General features: G+C 42.6%; 1 protein-coding gene across 2 annotated transcripts in view; it reads right to left on the bottom strand.

Annotated features, from left to right (window-relative positions):
* Positions 1–22,495, bottom strand: part of EGFR (epidermal growth factor receptor) — a 160,213-nt gene that overhangs the window by 17,272 nt on the left and 120,446 nt on the right. For both annotated transcript variants that reach the window (XM_071559612.1, XM_071559611.1), the window contains exons 8-20: positions 21,784–21,900; positions 21,098–21,224; positions 20,926–20,999; positions 19,664–19,754; positions 18,786–18,985; positions 17,655–17,787; positions 16,177–16,276; positions 14,554–14,711; positions 9,231–9,266; positions 7,864–8,005; positions 6,084–6,206; positions 4,779–4,877; positions 569–754 (exon numbers count right to left, since the gene is read on the bottom strand). In XM_071559612.1, coding sequence (XP_071415713.1) covers positions 569–754; positions 4,779–4,877; positions 6,084–6,206; positions 7,864–8,005; positions 9,231–9,266; positions 14,554–14,711; positions 16,177–16,276; positions 17,655–17,787; positions 18,786–18,985; positions 19,664–19,754; positions 20,926–20,999; positions 21,098–21,224; positions 21,784–21,900 — 1,586 coding nt within the window. The remainder of the gene's footprint in view (positions 1–568; positions 755–4,778; positions 4,878–6,083; positions 6,207–7,863; positions 8,006–9,230; positions 9,267–14,553; positions 14,712–16,176; positions 16,277–17,654; positions 17,788–18,785; positions 18,986–19,663; positions 19,755–20,925; positions 21,000–21,097; positions 21,225–21,783; positions 21,901–22,495) is intronic.

The raw sequence follows: 22,495 nt of genomic DNA on the forward strand, positions 1-22,495 counted from the left end.
TTTGCTGCTCTTGGCAAACAGTAGCAGGTGTGATAAGGAGTCTTTTATGGCCATTGCAGTTAGATTATAGACATCAACTCAGTGCCTAGAACAGTGTCCAGAACAGTTCTGGGCTGCCTCAATGTCTTTTGGTCACAGCCTGTGCAAGAATGGAGTTGGTATTCAACAGTTTTGATCTCTGGCCTCGGAGATTTCAGCCTGAAATTCTATGAGGCACACAAAAAGGTGTATGGAACATCACTGTCCTGTGACACAGCACAAAGAAACCCACTGATGGAAGCAGCATTTTGCTATGGGAATTGCCAAATTCTATTCCCTCCCCTGGCTCCCTATGTTTCATCACATTTGGATCACGTTATCATTTCAATACTGGGTGTTTGGTTTGGTGGTAATATTATGCTCTCTAGGAGAAATGGAGACTAAGTAACCACTTAGTGTCATCTATAACATATCCAGGATCCAGGTGGTGAAATAGAAAGATTTACAGAGACAGGTAAGTACATAAACACATTCCATGCTGTCAGATCTCTGAGTCTGAGCTGACTTGGAGGCGTGCTGGTGTGCTTACCTTTGCAATCTGCACACACCAGTTGAGAAGGTACTGGGAGCCGATGTTGTCCTTGTGCTCTCGGATGTAATCCAGGAGGCAGCCGTACGGCATCAGCTGTGTGATGAGCTGAACAGTGGAAGTGAGGCAGATTCCCAGCAGGCGGCACACATGGGGATTGTCAACACTAGCCATCACATAGGCCTCCTGAGAAGGAAGGAAGAAAAGCAAAGTGAAACACTCCCTTTGGCATGGCACAAATATTTGGAGGCAGTTTAAAATCAGTGGGGCATTTAAGAGATTGCTAAAATATTACATGCAAACTCTGTGCCTCATGTCACATACAAAATACATATATTTCCTGCTCTGTGGACTCTGTATTTTCCATTCAGTGGAACATCTAGATTTTGAGCACTGAATCATCACTGAGATGCCACAGAAGAGCGAGGCTCCCACTGTGAGGGTCACATCCCACTACTGGTACACAAAGAAAACAATGGACAAAAAATCCTGGGGGGATTAAAACTTACAGACCTAGGAAGAATTAATAAATTGAACATCAGGTGGAAGCAGATGGGATTTCACCATTCTGAGCATCTAGTTGCAAGAGCAACACATTTTGTGAGCATCTGTCATACGGCTTTTTTTCCTCCACAGATCTTTTAATGAAACTGACTGGAAATCAGTATTTTTGAGGCTTCTGCTCCTCTATCAACATTGGTACTAACCTAGAAAGTCAAAGTTCTCATCTAGAATGTGACTGACAGTTTCATTTTTTTATGAGACCATGTTCTTCTTCATGATGTCATTCTTCAGTCCATGTCAGACCAAATAGATTAATAATCAGTTCACCACTTCAGAAACGTAAATACGTGTCTTTAAGCAACACCAGTGAACATCTTGTCCTGATCTGGAAAAACTGTTTTAGACTCCTATAGCAATGTAAATGATACCAGGAAGGTCCTTATAATGTGGGAGTCCAAGCAAAATAGACTCTTTGGTCAACTGGAATTTCGGGTTTTAGTTTCATAAATATGTGAAGAACTCCTTTTTCAAATTTGGGTTCACCCGAAGTAGCTTTAGGTACCTCCTCTTCTTTTGGCCTTCTGTAGGAAGGGAGAGACCCCTTCCAGAGGTTGGTGCAGTACGCTGCAGACACACCAAATATATCCTTTAACATGGCCAAAGGGTAAAAATTCCTAGCTACAAGGTTTTTATGTGCAAAAACTACATATGCATTGAAATTTAAGATCTTTATTTATACTAAAATCTACAGTCCAGTGCCAGCTCAAAGAAAGGATTCCAATTAGGGGAAAAAATCAGAGCTGCAGTTATTTGGTTTCTTTTAAGTAACTTTTTGTCTGATTTACAGTCTGTCACTTCTAGATATTTTAAATCAAAAGCAACACAAGGGGAAGTAAATAGAAATTTTTCCATTCAGTGAGTGGGTAAACATCTCGACTCAGTATCTGGAGTAACACCAACTAATTATCCTTTGGCAATTCAGGCTAGCAGTCCCCCAAAGCCTAAAATAATCACAGTGAAGACACTACTGGGGCAAGAAAAGGAGCAAATCTGCTCTTTCTAAGAGCTTAAGAAAAGAAATACCATAGCACTTTACTCATCATCTAACGAGCGTTCCACAGATGTCACATAGCTGTGTAGCTGGTAAGAACTATTATTAAACAAAGTTATTAAAGCAATGACGTTTAAGAAATAAGCAACCCCAGTTCTTAAGCAATACTTTCTGGTCCTGGTATTGCTGTTTAACATGCCAGCCTAAGCAAAACATGATGTCATGCAGCTCCTTCTGAGCTGCTAGCTCTGCATATGGTATCCTTGTTTTGGAGCCCCTAGGATGGAAGTGGCCTCTAGGCAGGGAGGTTAGAGATGATCTCCAGCAGAAGTGCATAAATGCTCCTCAACCTACTGCATGTGGGCATGTCACTGAAAAACAACCCTCTGCCATGGATAGCACTGATTATGTGGGCTAGCAAGGAAAGGTAAAGCAGCAACACAATCTGCTATTCAATTCTGCAGATATTTGTGGCAGGATTTTTTAGAGAATCCTGCAAATTTGTTATCCAATGCCCAGATGTAAGCAGAGACCAAACCAACTTCATTTCCCTGTGCTTCCAAATGGAGCCATCCTAATGATGCAGGATGCCTGCTCCTTGCCTTGCTTCCTGCTGGGATTCAGATCCAGATTGTGTTCATTCCAGTGGGGCAGGGTGGGGGAAAGTGTGCATAGGCAGAGTTGTTCTCACTCCCATGTGCTGCAGAGCCCGTGCAGGGCTGCCCTGGGGTCTGAGAACTGGGATGCTGCAGGAGTGGGGTGGCGACACTGCCCCTTACATTGGACACTGCAAAGTAAAACAGGCCACCACCTCCTCACAAGGGAGCAAAAGGGAGCTATTGTGTGGCTGTGGGTCTCTCTAAGTAGCCCAAGACATTAAAGTGGGCCTTTGTTTCAATTGTTTATCTTGGAAATCTCTTTGGTGCGCTCTGACCTGCTCCAAGTATGCCTGGTATTCAACAACAATCTTCTGAATTAGCCCTACCCTAATAAAGTCAGCCTGGATTATAAACGCTAAAGCTTCTGTGCTTGTTCTATACCCAGTGTGTTTCTGTAAGACAAATCATCTTTAATTGGACATGATTATCTTTGAGGTCCCAGTGACCTTGAAAAATTGGTTGTATAGCAACAATCTGTTTTGAGAAGAGCTTTTGGAGTCATCTCTCTGACTTCTTTCACTGCTTTTGTACTTTTTTTTTTTACATTTTCTTCTGAAATATAGCATGAATTCCACCAAACCAAATCATCTACAAAATGAACATGATTGAAGTGAAAGCTTTTTGTCAAGCATCCTAATTCAAATGAAAGGACTAAGTGGGGATATGCTGCAGAAACTTCTTTTAAAAGAGCATATACTTTGATACCACTGAGAAGGGCACAGTCTCTGCATCCACTGCTCTGTCCTGTGACCAACTCGATCCTTCTGAAGGCAGAAGCATGGTAATACACATCAAATCATATGCTACAAGACTCACAATCTGTTGAAGCAGAGCAATGTCTCACAATAACATTTTTTTATTCAGGGTGACTTGAAAAATCTAAACTGCATGGTTTGCTCACAGCCTGAGACTTCTCACTATCAGAACTGGCTTTTTGTTAAGATCTTTGCCAATTTCAACCATTTGACACGAATCTTCCCTACCTGAGGTGTCATTTCCTGGCCAAAACTGGATTAAAAAAAAAAATCAGATCCGCTAAACTCGGTTCCTACCAAAAAGGAAAAACTCCACAGTTTTCCACCCGCTGAAGGATTTGTGTGCTTGATTACCAACACCATCACTTCCAGACAAACCAAGTCCATTTGGGAATGCCAAGGACAAGCCAGACTTTTCTTGTTACTTAGGGCTGAACTACAACACAGGAAATCTGAATTTACACTGCACATCTGAGTGCTCCTCTCTGCACTCATCATTCTCCTTTCCATATATAAAAAATTATATATCCTTGGCAGTGTATGTTCCATGGCTGTGGATCTAAGTTTAGATTTTCATGGGTTCCAAGTTCAGGAAACTTTGTATTTAGGACTCTGGGTCACTCGTTGTAAACTCACACATTTATGAATTCCTAAATCAGTGTCCCACAGTCGTTTTCCTTGTTTTCTGAAGTGATGAGCTATATCCAAACAAGAAAATAAAACTCCCAGGCCTTTTTCAGAAAGTGGCATAAATTCTTGTGTTTTATGGCAGAGAAATCAGAAAGCTGGGATTTTTTGATTTATTTTGGATTTACAGTTAATTTAATCCTATGTAACCAAGCAATTAGCTTAGGACAACCTGCAGTGTCAGGATTCAGAAACCTTTAGGTCTGTTGTTATTTGCTTTAGTTGTATCACTGCAATGGCAATGAATGCTGCACTTTAAGGCCTGAGACATCAGAATAAAGAAAAAAGAATTATCTGTAAATGCATGGTCCTGACCTCTCCTTAGGTGTTACCCCATGACCATAAAATGTGTATTCTGACTGTGAGCACAAGGCTCATGGGAGACACTAAAGCACTTCACAGACTGGGCTGCAAAGTGCAGTACTTGTAGGTGGAGAATTCAGTTTAGGATGCAAAATATTTCTTCCAATACAAAATTCTGAAACCCCTTTAGCTGTTAGAGAAGAAAATCCGCAGACCACTGACACCTTGAGAAAACAAACATGCAAACTTACATCAAGTATTTCCTTGTTGGCTTTTGGTGATGTAGCCTCTCTCAACTCTTTAATGGCAACAGGAATTTTAACCTTCTCCCCTTCTGGGATCCAAAGTCCCTGCCAGAAACAAGTACAAAGAGTTATTCAGTCTCATACTAACAGGCTAATTCTCACAGTTGTATACATTTGACATCTCTGAGGAATGGAAAGACATGGCAGACAACAAAAATATGCAAAAAAACGTGTCTCGTGGGCTGTAACAACAAAATCCTGTTAATGGGATGGTATTTCTCTTTCAGTGACCTCCACCATACTTCTTGGAAAAAAAATGTTATTACTGTCTCCGTATAAATAGTCCAAGACCTGCATAAAGAACAACTTTTGTGGATGGAAATCTAATTAATTAGAGCATCAGAGCAACTGCATGTGCAAAACGCTGCCAGTGCCAGGTTGTATGTCATGAGATGGAAAGAATTAACATTTTCTCATTAAAACAGGATGGCATCTATACTGTACAAATAATCCAGTCCTAAACGTATGAAGTGGCAGGGAGGTTTTTGTCCAACTGGTACAGTGCTCTGCATCTACAGTGTCAGGAGACCATTTAGGTGGCAGGACAACAGTGTGAGGACACACTGCTGAAGGGCCCAGCAATGAAGTTGCACAACATTTCGTGCTCCTGAAGTTCCCAGTCACAGCTGGAAGCCTGCTGTGAAATAAAGAGTTTATAAAGAGATATACCAAGCTAAAGTTAGCATTTCAGCACTACTGGCAAAGCCTGAAACACATACCCTGAAAAAAATGAAGGAGCACAGAAAAGCAGAACTTAATGAAGAAAGACAAAGCACAAACAAACACCAAGAGAAAAAATACCTTATGGACTACACAACTGAAGGTGTCTAGACACTTAACACATCTGAGTCAGTTTTAATGAAAGAGAGATCAAAAATTATAAAAACAAGAGCCCAGATGACACAGAAAAATGGCTTAGCACTGAGCTGATCAAAGTGCATTTCTTTTTTTTTTCTTAATATTCACGATACAGTGTACTTGACTGTAATAGTTTCTATATCAAGATCTTGGTTCTCCAGGTTCAGCACTATGACTTTGGCAACATCTTATGTAAACTCTATCCTGCTACTCAATTCATAACTCAACTAATAATAATGGAGTAATTTTTCTACCACTTAATAGATATATGCTATAAAATCTAGATAAAAAAACCCAACTTACACAATGGTTGCAGCTCCCACTTCATGCTTTATTTGGGTGGCTTCTGCATGAGGGAGCAAGATAGAGAGAAGAGAAACATGGTGATCTTACCTTATAGACAGTGCCAAAAGCTCCAGAGCCTAAAACTTTGACCTTCTTAAATTCAGTTTCCTTTAAAATTCTCAGATGAGCCTGGTTTGGTGCCTCCCCGCTGGGTGTCAGTGGTTCCACAAGCTGGTGCAGAGAGAAGGTGATGTTAGAAGGATACACAGTCTAGAAGGTTGAAACTTTCAGGAAGCAAATAAATCCCTGCTTTAAAATAACAAACATTTTATTCCATGTGGTGTTTGTGGGAGGATAACTCTGCTCTGACTCGCAGGAATAAATGTTGCTCCAAAAATCAATCACAGAGCAATGAATGCCATTTTGAAGGAGAATGAAAGACATTTACTGCTCAAATGGAGGTTTTGACTTCAAAGCCTTAAAGGACATGGCATAAAAAATAATGTAATTGCAAGAGATCCTACAGGAGATAATTTTCTTTTGAACTTGTGAATAAATTATTAAAATGTTGAAAATAATGGGCAAGAAGCACCTGAAACCTTTCAGGTCTGCTCTTGTTTAACTGGATGAAATTCTCATGGTACCAGTGGTTCCCCCAGACCACAGGGTGTACAGCAGCAATTGAAACTCTGACAGTGATTCTTTCCTCAAGAAAAAAGATGTTGAATTGGCTATTGATTTTCTTCAAAATTTGATCTAAGCTTTATTGCAAACAGAGCAATGCCCTCCAAACAAAGATATTTAACACTTTTATGATGCATTAGTGAGCTTTTTCCCTTAGTGTTTTTCCTTTTTCCTTTCCTTTGAATAAAACCATATTCAATCTGATTTTAGTGGGTCAGCAACCTCTCTGTTGTGATGAAATATCCTCATTTTGAGGAGTCCAGAGGGTACAATATGAGCTGAGCACAAACTGAACTCTACTATCACAACTGTAGAATAAAGTGGTATGTAATATATAGTTAAGTAGTGCATAGAAAAACAGGGCAGAATTTTTTTTAAGGATTTTACCAGCTGACTCTGCAAATCCAGTGAGTACTGAAGAAGGCTGCAACCGGGCTTTTAGCAGAATATTAAAACAATTTGCTAATTATTTACCAGGACTGGACTAGAAAGAGAATGGTGCTGATCATAAAAGAGCAGTTTCAATTGAGAATGAGGAATTTGTCTGTTTTACATATGAGGTACACCCAGAGGGTGATGCTGTAATGCACACACAGCCATGCAGAAAACCAAAAAACAGTGTAGAAACCTTGTTCATGCCCAACAGGATGAACCATTCACTTTGATGGCTTTGTGGGCTTTTTGTGCTAAAAACAAACCAAAGACAAGACATAAATACTTCCTCGATTCCTTTTCCTGACCTCTTTTTATTCCGCAGGATCAGACACATACCTGACCAAGGAGGTAAAATTTTCAAAAACACCCCAAGCAGCCACAGGAGCCTCCAGGCTTGTCTGGAGGAACATGATTTTAGGCTGATGGTCTACACACCAAGGTGGAATGGATCAGCAAACACATTGTGCCTCGCCCTGAAGGTGCAGGCGTTTTTCTGAGTAGACAAATCTCAATGACATAGATTGAGACATCTAAATCCCTTAAACCTTTTGAAAATTATACCCAGAGGGATCACATTTGAGATCAACCGAGAAGGTGTTGGGTGAACGCTGTCTCTTTTCCAGGTAGCACAGCAGACACTGTTTGCCAAGCCAGAGGACAGCTGAAGAACCAGGCAGGAGCACAGTGCTTTCATGCCCTGGTACAAAGAGGATGGCCCTGCTGCCCCAGACGGGGCAGTGAGGGTTGCAGCCATGCCAGCAGCGCTCACCTCCCTCTCCTGCAGCAGCCGGCGCAGGGTTCGCTTCCTGACGATGTGGCGTCTCCGCAGGTAAAGGCCAATTCCCAACCCAACCACGACCAGGCACAGCAGACCCCCGACCACACCAGCTGCGATGGATGGGATTTTGGAGCTACAACACAGCAGGGGATGGAGAAAGAGAAAAAAAAATCGTAGGTGCAAGATTTTAAAGAAGCTCTACAGAGGCTGCTTGAATGAAGCCTTAGGTTTTGATCACTCAAGACTATTTGACATTTCAGATTTCTGGTGTGTCTGTGTTTTTAAGTTCCTCATCCAGTAATCTGTTCAAAGTTTTCCCTCTTCTCTCAAGCTTGCAATGGGAACTGATCCTCAAAGCTTAAGTGAAGGAGTTTCTTCTCTCTCTGACAGACCCATCAAGTAGATGAGCATCAAATCTGTGATGCCTGTGAGCTCCAGCTATGGGCAGCCTGCATGGGATCAGACACACAAAGCATGTGGAGAGAGGGCAGTATGGGGAAGGCTTAAGCAATTGTGATACCCTCACTAAAGCTGACATCTCACCATTACTGGGGGGTCACGCTGTAAAGGTCACAATGAAATATGTGTCCTCCCTCCCTGGGTATTGTGAGTGCCATCCCTGATGGATGTACAGTTTGCTGTCTCTTTATTAGAGCCTTGGCAATTTCAAATTTAAGTTGAAAAGAAAAACTTGTTTTCCAAGGTTGTTTTTAGGTCTGTACTTAGACATCCATGCCAGGTTTTTACTAAATTGCCCCAGGGATTACTGCTAAAAGCAGTCTCTTTTTAACACTACTTCTAGGCTGAATTTGTCTTGCCATACCATGACTTTGTGGGCAGAAACTAAATCCCTCTCTTTCAGCAAAAGGAGCCTGGTTGCTTGTTGCAGGATCTGGAGCATGTCATGAGGCCAAATAGTGTGATACAAGATCTACTGTGAAAAAAGAGCATCCATCTGGGAACAGAACAGTTGGAGATGTACAGATCACAGGGCTGGAAAAGGCTCTCTGTCTCTGAGTCCCTTGTAATGCAGGTAACTATATCAATCCTAAATATCTTTCTGTCCTTAATCCTTTCCTTTGCCATCCCCTCCTTTTGTTCTCCAGTAACAGATCTCAGGTCTCACCTCGACAAAAAAAGCCAGGCAGAACAAGATTCTGAAGTGTTGTGCCAGCAGCAATATTTTTCAGTTCTTTAATCCATTTTTATAGGTCCAAGCCTGCTCTTAAGCTGTCACTTCCCTGTACAGAGCTGGAGACTTAACTTCAGTCCCAGCCGTGCAGTGTCCAGTGTGCAAATGTAAACATGCATGCATTCTTTCCAGCTCTGCCATTAATTGTAGCAGATGAAATACTCACCCATTTGGACAGCCTTCAAGACCTGGTCCTTTGCACCTGTAAAAACAAATGAACATTACAAACATAGTAGCTCTGGCCTACATACTTCTATAATTTCAGCTAAGGAGACCGCTACTGATTGAAAAGTTTGTGTTTCAGAACAGCCCAAGTATTAACATAGGAATTTTGTAATAGTCACACACTCCACTAAATATCCATCCACGACCTTGCTCCAAAATCTTTTATCCAGAGGAACAGCTATGCTGCACATTCAGTATAAAAGTATTTTAAAACAACTTTCTATCATGTGGTACAATGTGGAGAGGACATAGATACACAAAATTCATGTATTCCCTGGCTCTGCATGGACATTTGCATTAGAGAAGGAGCTCAGGGCTGGCTGTGCAGGAGGACAGAAGCAGCGTCTCCCTCATACAAGGACAGAAATACATGTATGAGTGTGTCACTGCAGACCCTCCTGTTTATCCTTGTTTTCTGATAAGGTAAAGATTTCAATTTCCAGGCTTTCTATTGCAATGGAAAACCTGGGGAAGAGATGCAGGGACCCCCATCAAAAAAAAGGGTTTGACAGCACTCTCTGGCTATAGTTTGCTGGCATGTGTCCATGATATTTTTCTTTTAGAATCTCAAGTCTTATGTTACAACAGTTATCCAGAGAGCCAGGAACTCTATTAGCAAGTCATTCACCCTCCATTTGAGTTTAAAATGCTCAAAATTCATTTTGGCAGCCCAATGCAAAAAACAGCACGGATGAAAGCACAGTGACTGCATTCACTTGATGGTCTAATGGGCGTGAGAGGCACCGTGAATTCCCTGAGTGATCCTGGGCTACGAGATGTGTGCTCTTCATGGGAATCGGGGTCTTTGTGGTGTCTGCTGAGGAAGGAGAGCATTACAGAGAGGGTGACATCACCTCTGAAAAGCAGAGCACAGGAAGGAGGAAAGTCCAGTTTGTGGTATCTGCTCCTTGCGCTGACTTAAAGAAAATGGGTCATCCCAAAACAAATCCAGAGGAGGTCAAGTAGGGGATAAGGAGTGAGCCCACGCCAGGAAAACTGCACTGAAATTCCTTTCACTGAGAGGAGGAACCAGAAAAATTTCAAAATGTCAGGTAGAGTTGCAGATCTTATCGCATAACTTGGTCTAGGTCTGGGGAAGGAAGAGGTGAAGCAACTACTCATTTTATTGGGTTTGTATTTGTTTGTTTTTGTTACTCTGATCTTCCCTCATGTATTTGACTTGTTTCTGGGCCAACACAGTGCTCCAAGACCCTGCATCTGGAAGGTCTTGTAAGTTCACTGGGCTCCCATGCAAGAATGTGTATCCTGGTGTCCTGGACATGTTGGAAGTGCTGTGCATACCAGTTCACAGCTCCTGGGTACTCAGTCCTGTTAGCTTTCCTATCTGCATACAGCTTGCTTTGTTTTGCTCAGTTGTGTAACTAAGCACAGAGAGGTTGCATGTGCAGAGCAGAACCACCAGCTTGCTTATGGTCACAGCAGGCAGATCTTGCTTTGGGCTTCTCTCTTCAGGTCCTTGACAGAAAACTGATCTCAAGACTCCAGAACTCATCCTGGATAGGAATTTCTACATGCTAATGCAACAAAGCGTGTGCAGCTCCTCTTGATAAGAAGGTGAAATTAAAAGACTTCACTTTATTTCAGAATCTGATTATTGCCCTTCAAATTCTCTGTTCCTCAAAATTCTGGTTTGCCAAGATACTTTATAATGGCAAGTCTTCTATGTGCTTTCAAACAAAATTGGCTGACAGTATCTACAGTCTGAGGAATGACCAACCAATTCTCTTCCTACACCTTGAAGCAGAATACGTGTATCAAATCTGATGGGATACAGTAAAAATGGTGTGTGGGAAGAAAATGACAGATCAGCTTTTGCTTTCCAAATCCCATGTGGTTTTCTGAATCACTTCACAAGTCAAAGAAGAAACAAAGCCTATGAGAAATATCCACCCAGGACTGCATATAACTATCTTTCTTAATGTGAAATTTTATCATGACATCCAACATAGGTAACTCAGGTTTTATGAAATCTAAACAATCTTTTTATTCCATTCCTGAATAATTTTTCTTCTGTTTACAGAAAGCAAAATGAGAAATGTGACCTTGTGTTATGAACTGATCTTATGGATATCTCAGATGGACATAGCAGCAGTTGTAGTCACCGAAATATTTCTCTGCTTATTGGAAAATTAGGTCTGTGTACAAGTCGTGAAAACTGTTTCATCCTGAACTCAGCATCTCATTTGTCCACGTAAATATTACTTGTCCTGGTGCAGACACAGCTATTTACTTCCCAAATCCATCAAGATTTTAACAACTTTCTCCTCAACTTGTAGTTCCTAATTCGATGTAATACAGTCAAGTTGCTACGATTTATGACCTTTCAGAAGGGACTTACATTGTAACAGCCCAAGTTACTGCACAGTCATAAAAGAAACGAAAACCCACTGGGCTTTTTAAAGCTTTACAAAAACTTTACCCTGTCCTTTCTTTCTCTTTAACCTTCCAAGTGTGACAAAGGCACAGCACTTGTGCTGTGCTACTGTAACCTTCCCTCTCGGATCTCCTGGCCACTTTCTCACCTGCCACAAAAATCCCTTGGCATTTAGCATGAAGACTGATGAGACACATAGTGTTGGTAGCAACCAGATAGGCAGCATGCATCACTATTGGCTGCAGTGGTGTTTTCTCTCCTTGCTCATTCCCTCCAGTGCCTGTGTCAGAGTTTAATTCCTATACTCTGTGAGACTGGAAAACCAAATCCTTCAACACTGAGCAGATTAATGAAGTCTAGTGAGTGTCATGAGATGCTGAAGGTATAAATGGGGTAATTCCACATTGCTTTTGGGGTGTTGCTTTCTTTATCATAGCATATACTCCCAAGAGAGTACAGGAGAACTGGGAGACGGGGTCTTTTGGGCTGAGCAGAAGAAACCTTCCTTCATGCTGTTTCCTAATGAGGGCTGAAAAACTGACTCAGCAAAGAAAATCAGACTAGAAGGGATTCTCCATGGCATTACAAAAGAAGTGATATACTACCAGTACACAAAGTGAAAAAACAAAGTTTGCAACAAAACTCAGCTGGGAACAGAAGTTTTTTACTTGCAGCTTCTTCAAATAAAGAAAGCAGAGAGATATCCTGGGAACCCTTAGTTGCATGACTACTGAAGTCAGCACAATTAATCACACTGATAAGATTTTGTGGGCTCTAGCCATGAAATTGGAAGGGACAGAAATGAAGTTGTTGCTTCTTGTCATGGAGGAATCGCTGAGACTGTGGTTTCTAAGGATGCAAAAACTTTGTGAGACAGATGTTTTCCACCCACTGCTGAACAGATCCCATTCCCGCAGCAAAATGAGGCAAAGGCATGAAGAGAAATGGCATTACTGATGGATTGCCTTCACAGGGATAATGCTGAGCCAGACTGAATATTCCCATACTATGCCACTGACAGTGACTCCTTACTCATCAACACCACTGGCCTCAGATGTACCATCTGTAGAGCAAAAATAGCAACACCACCTCCTTATTGCTCTCCTGAGCCCTTCAGTTATACAGCCTATTTCTTCTGCCATGTCTGAGCAGCCACTTGAATAGGGCCATCGAGCATGTTCACAATCTAAGTGACACAAATTCAGTCCAGTTCCTTCATGCAGAAGCAGAAATTGATACTACTTTTACGTTCTTGCCTTAAAAGCACAGGGCCAAATACACTGAGCCATATGTTGGGTACCCTTTATTTTAAAAAATGTCTCCTTACTGTAACCCCATCTCCTGTCAGACTCCTCTTGTACCCCCATCCACTGGCAAAGTCAGGCAGGAATTGACTTCTCTGATGAAGTCTGCTCTGGGAACTTGCTTGGGTACTGAAAGTCACTGCATGGCTTGTTGTCACACCCCTGTCTGGCAGATTACATTCCCCAAGTCTGCATTCATTTGAGTGTAGTGTTTGATCTCCCTACCAAGGCCATGCAGTGGAAAGCCTTGTTAGATGTGGTTACTCATTATGCTGCTCCACTGATCAGCCACATTTCCATGTGGCCAGTTAGAAGGAGGATTTTGGATCACTGTGGCCAGTTTGTATCAGCAGAGACTATCAAGGTAATTAATAAAGAGCAAACTTATTAATATTTGTTTTCAACTGAGAAAATTTGTTTGCAGGCATTGCAGTGGGAAGCCCTGATAGGCCTTGCCTGTGATTGTAACAAAAACAGGGGGCATTGCTGTAAATCATGGCAAATCCACGTGGCTAGTACAGCTGCCATCTGAAAACCAGTGCACTCAACTTCACTAGAAGCACTAAAAAAGGGCTGTTACTTGCTAATTTCACCCTTCATCTCCTTTATTCCATGCAGGTGAAAACCTGGCAGGTGGATTAGCTAATACACAATGGGACAATGGTTGGGCCGAATAGGTTATAACTCCTCTCTTGCACCACATATTACAGGTGTATTACAGAAGGATTTTGGATCAGGCAGACCTTCAGGGTAAAAGGCAGGGGCCTGTGAAGGAAAATACAGCAAACATGGGCTGGCTTTTTTGCTTTGAAAGCATCACAGTCCAAAACCAACTCTCAAACCTTAAAACCTTTTCCTGTGCATCTCATGTCCTCTGCAGGTCAGAAACCAGGATAGAAGAGAGTTGCTACTTGTCATGTAGTTTAACTAGTTCAATTTACAGCTTGTTCCTGGTGGCAGTTTAAGCATGCCTCCAAATGAGAACAAAAATGGGGTTACTGTGATGCCCATTAATAATACCACACCCTGGAGACAAGCAAGGCTTTGAACTCGGACAAAGTGCTAACACATGGAAAGAATGAAAAAAAAGGAAAAAAAAAAAAGAAAAGCAGCATGTTATCCCACTGGGATTTCCCTCATGAAAAATGAAAGGTGCAGATAAGGTGGGCCCTGGGAGGACAGCAACCACAAGATGTCACTGATGTTCCTCCCAAAACCAGAGGACCCAGGAGCAAGCCAGGTGGGGAAAAAAAAAAGTGCATGACTGGTGGGTGAGTTCTGTAAAATTCCAGGAAATTCTATATTTAAGTTATGAAACAAAACTGTTTCAACCCCCCCAAACCATTTGTGTTCTATAAAGATGAAGCACCACTGAACTTTTCCTATTTATGAAGTCAGCCACACTCTGCTCACAACACCTGTGTGCTCCTGACCTCTCCTGCTCCCTGCTAGTGCTTCATCTCAGTGGCTTGACATAGGACTCTCAGGAGGAGAAAGAGATCAAGACGAGCTGTTTCCATATTTCTTTTCTTCCCTGCCTCCATTCAGGCCCAGGTTGTACTCACCCCCGGGTGCAGTTGGGATGGCAGAGCTGGCACACAGCATTGCTGTCGGCGTATTTCCAGACAAGGGTGTCATTCTCACCCAGGACTCCTGCCGGGCAGGATTTCACGCAGTGGGGGCCATCTATAAAGTGGGCACACTTCATACAATTGTCAGGGCCCTGCAAAGAGAAGCAACTTGTTTATAATGCCCTTACATCAGCCTACCCAGGAGGAAATTCAGGAGATAAATCTAAATGCCTTTCACTGCTGGAAGTTTTCAGCATCATCTGGTTTTATTACCTTGCTACCTGGTATTCTTGCAAGTAATTGATCTTGTAGGGCAGACCATACAAAAGGTAATCCCTGCTGTTTAAAGCTAATACTTTCTTGCATTTAAGTGTTGCTTCTTTTTTCCCCTCTGCCTTCTGCGTGGTTGGAAAACCTGCATTTTCCATTTGAAGTGGGGAACAATTTAAGGACACCCTGATAAGGGCTTAGCTGAAAAGCGTATGGCTTGGCTGCTACCTGGTACAATCTACCATCACACAATTTAAAATATTGGACCTGGACCTGCTGACACCTCCCAGAACTGCTGACCTCACATCAGTTTTTCTGGTTTCTCAGCACAGGTTCCCTCCTCTGTTAGGGAGAATTCTGCATGGAGTAATGGAGGCAACCCAAGGAATCCAGGCATTTTTTTTCTTTGACAAGCACTTAGTTTGTGTTTAAAGGCAGTGCCTTTATTGTTTTTATTTGGACTGTAGCAGCACCACAAACTACCTGAGTATTTTAAAACAGGGGAACCAGCGATTCTGGGTCAAATTCTACTACAGATCCACAGTGCCAGTTGCAGTGGGACTACAGTAAGACATGCTGTAGGAAGATTATTTCAATCCCTATAATGTCTAAGGGCCACTATAGTAGACTGACTACTCAATGCTGGACAAATACGGAACAGGGCGGTGGTCACCACTGAAGGACCTTACAATGTTAATAACATCCCTGAGGCCATGGTGCTAGAAGGGAGGGTAGAAATGCTTCACATTACTGAGCAGTGACTCTTCAAACTGATGATGGGCAAGGGTCAAACACTCAGAGGCTGCTGGGGAGGGCAAGAGGCGTTTAAAGAGTTGGGTCAAATAGACCTGTGATGAAAGCAGGATATTTGATCTCAATTACAAAAAAACCCCAAAAAACAACAAAAAAAACAAAACAAAAAAACCCAAGCAAACAACAAAACAACAAACAAAACCAAAAAAACTGGAGTTTCACAAATGAGGTATGAGTTTGATCTGACTGGTTCACATCAACATGGCAATTCAGTAGATGCACGTCCCTCAAATGTCTGACAAATTACTGTATCGCCACATAAATACCTCTTTTTTTTCCTGTGTAAAAGATACAAAAAATTAAAGACCCTAAAATGCCCGTGACTCTGGATTGCATGTCACAAAAGAAAAATAACTCTCTGAGCTTTTCTCTCCTGTTTCTGCTCCCTTGCCACAAGATCTTGACTTCTAATCACTCCCACCTCTGCTTCACATCTGAGAGGGGTAAATGAGAACTCAGGCTTATCTCAACACGGGAAATACTTATTAATGCATGGTTTGAGGCTCAGGTTTGCTAAGCCGAATCTGCTCTTACAGGTCCAGTGCAGGTTGCATTGTATGCAGTGGAGTTTTGCACCAGGCACTCAGGGTGGCAGGGTAGGCACTTGGAGTCCTTTTCAAACTCTCTGGGCTCCCTGGAAAACAAGAAGAAGAAGAAGAAGAAATAATTAATCCCAGGCTAATTAGCAAGTGATAAAATTGTGGTCTTCTCTCATTTTCCTGACTCCCACTTTAAATAGATTGAGAAGATGATGGTACTGAGACAGGAGGAAGTACAGGATGACCCTCTTGGCCACACCAGGAGCACCTGGAGGGAAACTTGGTTAACAGCAAAACACATGACATTCCAGATTGCACACTACAAATTAGTTTACTTTCCCTTTTAAGCTAGTGCCACAGAATATTCACAACCATTTTCAGAGGCTTTTAAATGGTAGTGATGCAAAGAGATCAGCAAAACCAGCTCAAGTGATTCCAAGGCTACAAATAACAATTACTAAAGTTAAACAGCAAGGCACTGATAATTAAATTCATGTCCTCTCTACAGCACACAATGAATCATTAAAATATGAAAGTTGGGAACAGATGGTTTCAATAGCAATAAAGCTGTTCCACTTCAAGTAATGGTGTTATTAATTAAACTAAATCTACCCATCATTTGACACAAAAAATGCCCAGATCTGCCCTTCAGGTTATAATAGCTGCTGGAGGGAATTCACTTAAAAAAGACTGCTGCTGAACTGTAAGTCACTAGAGAAACACAAACAGCACAGGCATTAGCACCCTGACAAGTACTTGCTTAATATCCATGAGCTTTAGAAGTCAGACTTTGAAAGATTTATTGAAAAATCCCTGCAATTTTCAGTGCTAGACATCCCTTTCCTGCCTGCATCACCTGTTGAACTGACTGAAAAATCCAGCCACACAAGCAGTAATATGTTTTCCATGGCCTGAGCGAGGGTGAAGCAATATTTTGTCCTGAAATTGCTGTTCTCAGTGATTTCTGGATGAAAGCTCATTCTCCCTTGACTGCAACTTTGCAAGCTGCAAGGGTGAGCTGCTCATCTGAGCAAATATGAGTCCCTGACCCTGGGGATGACTGAGCTCCTGGGGACTGTAAATGGCTCTGGCTGTCACCCAATGTACTTGACATGACAGTCACAGCTTGGATTTTCACTGGGGCTTTAAGCTGCTTTATTTCTTATGAGAAGGAGGCATAAGGCTTAGCCTTCTTGGGCCTCCAGATACTCTCCTTGTGGGCTTAAGGGAATGTTTTCTTAGGATACACATACAGTAGTTCACCACAGCAGGAACAAACTTCTAAGCAATACTGACTGGGAAAGGAGATGTACCTCAACTAGGTACTATGTTCACAGAACATCTCCGTAAAGCTGGTGAAATCCCATGGAACCAGAGACCCTATTTTTTGCTTTCTTTCCAACTACAACACATTTTAAAAACCAAAACCCCCAAATCATGATCAAAACCTCAAGCATCCCTGACACAGCTTACCCTTGTAGGATGTTGCACTGTTTCACACACTCCTTCTGGCGAGCAAAAAACCTGCAGGAGAAGCAGTGGAATGGTCCTGGGCCCCAGCAGCCCACATCTGAGCACAGAGGGTCACAAACATGCTTGGCAGCAGCTGAGAGAGAAAGAAAGGTAAGAAAAGCCATAAACATCAAGGCAAGAGAGAGCTCAAACTCTCCATCCTCACTCCATCTGATCAGATAGTTTCTCCAACCTGTTCCAAAGCACATGTGAATGGTCCTGGCAGTGTGGAAGAGAAGTAATCATGCTTCACTAAAGTTCTAAAGCTGAAATTGAATTTGGTCTTTCAAAATAAGGACAAGCTCCTCTGTGACAGCTTAACAGATGTACAATAAAGCTAAATAAGGCTGAGAGAGCTGGGGTTGTCCAGCCTGAGCAAGAGACAGCTCCTGGGAAACCTTATTAAGACTTTTTAGTACTTACAGGAGGCTTATAACAACTTTTTGACAAGTCCTGTAGTGACAGGACAAGGGAAATGGTTTTAAACTGGAAGAACAGATTTAGAATGGATGTAATAAAGACATAGTTACAATGGGTGGTGAGACACTGGCACGAGTTGTCTAGAGAAGTGGTGGATGTCTAATCATCAATATCAGATTGGATGGGGCCCTGTGCAACCTGGTCTAGTGAAAGATGTCACTGCCCATAGCAGTGGGGTTGGCCTAGATGACTTCACTGCGATTCAATGATAAATTTCAAAAATACAAAAAAATCATATTCTGCAAAAAGAAATAATTAGATTTTGGCCCAGGGACCACTGCAGTCAACAGTGGTATGGTTGAACTGCAGCTTCAACTTTGTCAAGACAGTCCAGTGTTAGGAGTTTCTGTGTCCTTCAACTGATGTGGCTTCATCACGCTCACAGGGGTGAGGGAGCTCCTGATCTGTTGTACACCATGAAGTCCACATCCTCGGTGGGAAAAAAAAAATCCCACTTTTCCCTCACCTTGCTCATTAAAGCGGTCCCACTGATGAATTTTGTAGCCAGAGGAACAGGGCAAAGGAAGCCTTGCATGAATTATGAAAATGCCATTTCACACTTGCATTTCAGCATGAGCTTTGGCAGGGAGCAGGAACACAGCGCTGACTTACCACACTCATTTTTATTCCTATTCTGTAAAATCTTTGTTTTCTGGCTCTCAGTTGCAAACAGGCTGTGCCAGTCCATGGTGTCAGCATAGCAGAGGTTCCTGTTCTTCATAACAGCAACATCTCCATCACTTATTTCCTTGAGGGAGCGCAGCCCCAAGGACTCTATTTGCAAGTTAACAACGGCAAGGGAATACTGGCCACTAAAATGGAGATGGACAAAATGAAAACACATGCAAGAAAGACAATTAGTAAACAGGGGTTTACTTAGCATGTTTTTCTTTAAGTTTTCAAATGTGTGTTGCTGTGAACTTCATTTTCTTCAAGCAAGATCCTGCTCAACCCTCTAAACTTATTACAACACAAGCCTAACAACTCCAATGCTCACATCTGGTTTTGCAAGGGCTTTTTAAACTAAAACTGGCAGGATACACGTGTTCTGACAAGTAAATGATGTGCAAAAATGGCTGTAGGTAAAGCAGCTATTATTTTGTGCTTGTCCATTGAGTCCTTCTTCCTCTTGGGGCAAGCCCCAGAGGGCACTGGAAGCACTGCTGGTGTCTGCACTGCCTGGCAGCCTCCACCCCTGATGGCCAAGCTACATCTGTCCTGTTTGTTTCCATGCTGGTGTGGGAGACCCTGGTCCTGAAAGCTGGCTCAGGGCAGCCCTCCACATATGGCACAGAGCCGAGGGACTTCACCCCTGGGGCACACTATCTACTGCTACAAAGACAGTGCTCTACTCCTCGAAGGGTTTGTCCCATTTTGCATCTGTTTTGAGACATCTCAGTCTCCCACTGCTTGCAACCTTGGTGTGCTTAGACAAGAGCAGCTCTGAACGGTGTTCTGCTTACAGTCGCTTTGGCACATGATGTACTTACTGTTGCTTTGTTCTGCCTCGTATAATCTCCAGGTTTTCAAAAGCATAGAGATCAGTAGCATTCTTGGGCCAGTCTTGAATCAACAAAAATCCTGAAATGAAGAAAAGAAGATTAAAAATAATAATAACAAAATTAAACCTCTGGTCAGTACTGGCAGCAGAACCTCCTCCTTGAGCAGATCCTGCACCAGGAGAAGGCACTTGTGCTTTCCCTGTGCTTATCTGAGAATCTCAAAGCCAAACATGACATTTTAGGGAGCAGGGAGATATTTTTAAACCCTGTTTTATAAATAGTTTACTTCTTAGCCCACCACAAGAGCTTAGGAGCGTAACAGATGAGCACGTTGGTGAGTTGCACATCCTGCCACACCGAGTCACCAGCAATGATGGCTCTTGCCAGGAGATACCCTGGCTGAGAGGCTGCAGGCTCTGGTCCTCCATTCCATTTGTGAGCTGACCTCAGGGAAGAGGAAAACTGAAAAGCAGGAACACAATGGAACAGACAGCTACTTGGAGTGGAGTTGCTGAAGCAAGCAGAATTCTCTGCTCAGCTGAGGTGTTTGGGAGGATGGGGAGAATTTGGAAAATTGCAGACTGCTGTATGACGCTCTGTGGTTAGTCACTGCTACCCTGAAGGGAACTAGACAGGGAAGAGAGAAAGAAAAAGGGAACTGGAGTCACATCTGTGGACCCAGCTCCAGTGTTACGCTCATTTTATAATGGGCTGAACAAAATTACTTTTAATTGATACTTGGTGCCAGACGGCGGCTGAGCACTCTGCTGGCTGCTTGTGCTCATGGAGATACAGTCACCCCAAGGAAGAGCTCTGCAGGCTGGAGAGGGTGTCTCCATAAGGATGACGCAAACCACTGAGCACGCTTCCCCCAAGGAGCTACTGAAAGGTTTTCCACAAATAGAAACACACTTGGCTTTTTTTAGCTGGAGTGGCACGCCTCTGCATCACCACATGCTTCGTGGGTGGCTAAGGATCTCCTCTGCTTTTACTCTTCTCTAGGGCTGATAGTTCAGCAGAAAGGGTGTTGTGGCCAAACCACACACCTTGGATGGGAGACCAGTATGGGTTACGTGGGTGGAATGCTGGCAAGATGCTGCTGACCACCTTGGTAAAGAGTGACCCTTGGAAGCTCAGAGACAGAAACCCTTCACTTGCACTTCTCTTCATGTGCTTAAAAAACTTCCCTCCTCTCCGTGTTTTTGGCAGGATCAGTCAGAGAACATCTCAGCTTAAAACTCATTGCTAACCTGATATTTCTTTGACTGTTTTGAAGACATCCAGCTTCTTGGGGTCCAAGGGGAGAGTCTTTGTGAAGGCATCACTGAAACAAAGAGAAGATGAATTGAGAAAAGAACAGTTCAGCCCAGATTTCTCCCTAGCCCTTCTCTTTCAGTGCTCAGTGACCAGCAGGTAACTCACCCTAGAAATGCAACTGGGAGAATGCTGACATCCCCGTTGATCTTGGTACAGTTTTTGAAGGAGTCAATGTTTGTGGCGTTTATGGATAGGATCCCTTTAAGTTCACCTATTCCGATGCCATTGCACACTGTTAAAGGAGAAATACAAAAGTTAGGGGGGAGAAGCCCAGTCATGTGAAAGAAATAAAACACAGAGATGCCATGAGCCCAGAAAGCATTCCAATATGGCCAAATTTGTCACTCTGAGTTTCATAGATCTTTTGCCTATTTTTGCTTTTCAGAAAGTGCCACAAGACAACCACTTCCTGCTTGCCCAGCTGTGCAGCTCTGGTCTGAGCTTCTCTGCACACAGGCTCTGGCACATGCTCTTCTCTCTCTCTTTTTGCCCCATTTTAATTTTATTCCCCTTGATGAGATACTTGAAGGACAAAAGGAGGAGAAGGCTGATGTGCAAGATACACATGCACACAGAACACAGATTATCTACTGTACTTGTGGTGTATCTCAGTGGGAGAGCATGCTCCACAGTCATGTTTCCTGATCAAACCACTTGTCAGAGCTCCAAACAATCAGTGGATCTGACTTATATTGAATTTGCATGTAATTAAGATCAGAACTCCCTACAATTTTTCTAATAAGTTACCTATCATCTCAAAGCCTTACTGGCTTATTTCATGCTGTTCATACCTTTGCTGCACAGCCCATCACACTTCTTACACTTCCGAACACCATTTTCTTCCACTTCATAAGTGTCAGCATTGCACGAGCGAACGCAGGAGCCGTGGTCTGTCACCACATAGTTGTCTGGGAAAAAAAGAGGACACAAAGGCCACTGAAATACAAGAGGGATGCACTGGGAGCTGGGCAAGCACTTCAAAACCAGTAAGAAGGGAGTTGAACTTTCAGTACACTCAGGAAAGTACAGGCATTACTTATGAATATTCCCAAACATCATTTGAAGGTAGATGAACATGCAGTGCTATCACCATTTTACAGAGAGGAGCATGGTCACAGAAAGATAAAACAACATTCAAGTCTTGATGGGTTAAAAAATACAGACATGGAGGAGCGAGAAAGGAAAAGCAAGGATCTCTAGAGAAAATGATAATACAGCTCAAGAGAGAGTATTAAAACCAGTTACTTTCTACCAGTCCTAATTAAGAACCAGTTAAGAGCTGGTAATACTTTGGTAATCCACAGGATTGACCCCATATAACCATTTTGATGATTTTTATATGATGCCTTTCTCTCCACCAAGATAAAAACTTTCAGAAGTCAAAATGTAACGATTAAAAAATCAGGGAAGGTGACGGATGCAGTTTGAAGAGGCTCACTTGGTCACCTGTTCCCACAGAAGTCAAAAGGAACAAATGCTCTTTCACTTGGCCACAACACAGAG

Source organism: Pithys albifrons, chromosome 7, assembly GCF_047495875.1.
Source record: "Pithys albifrons albifrons isolate INPA30051 chromosome 7, PitAlb_v1, whole genome shotgun sequence".
Lineage (NCBI taxonomy): Eukaryota > Metazoa > Chordata > Aves > Passeriformes > Thamnophilidae > Pithys > Pithys albifrons.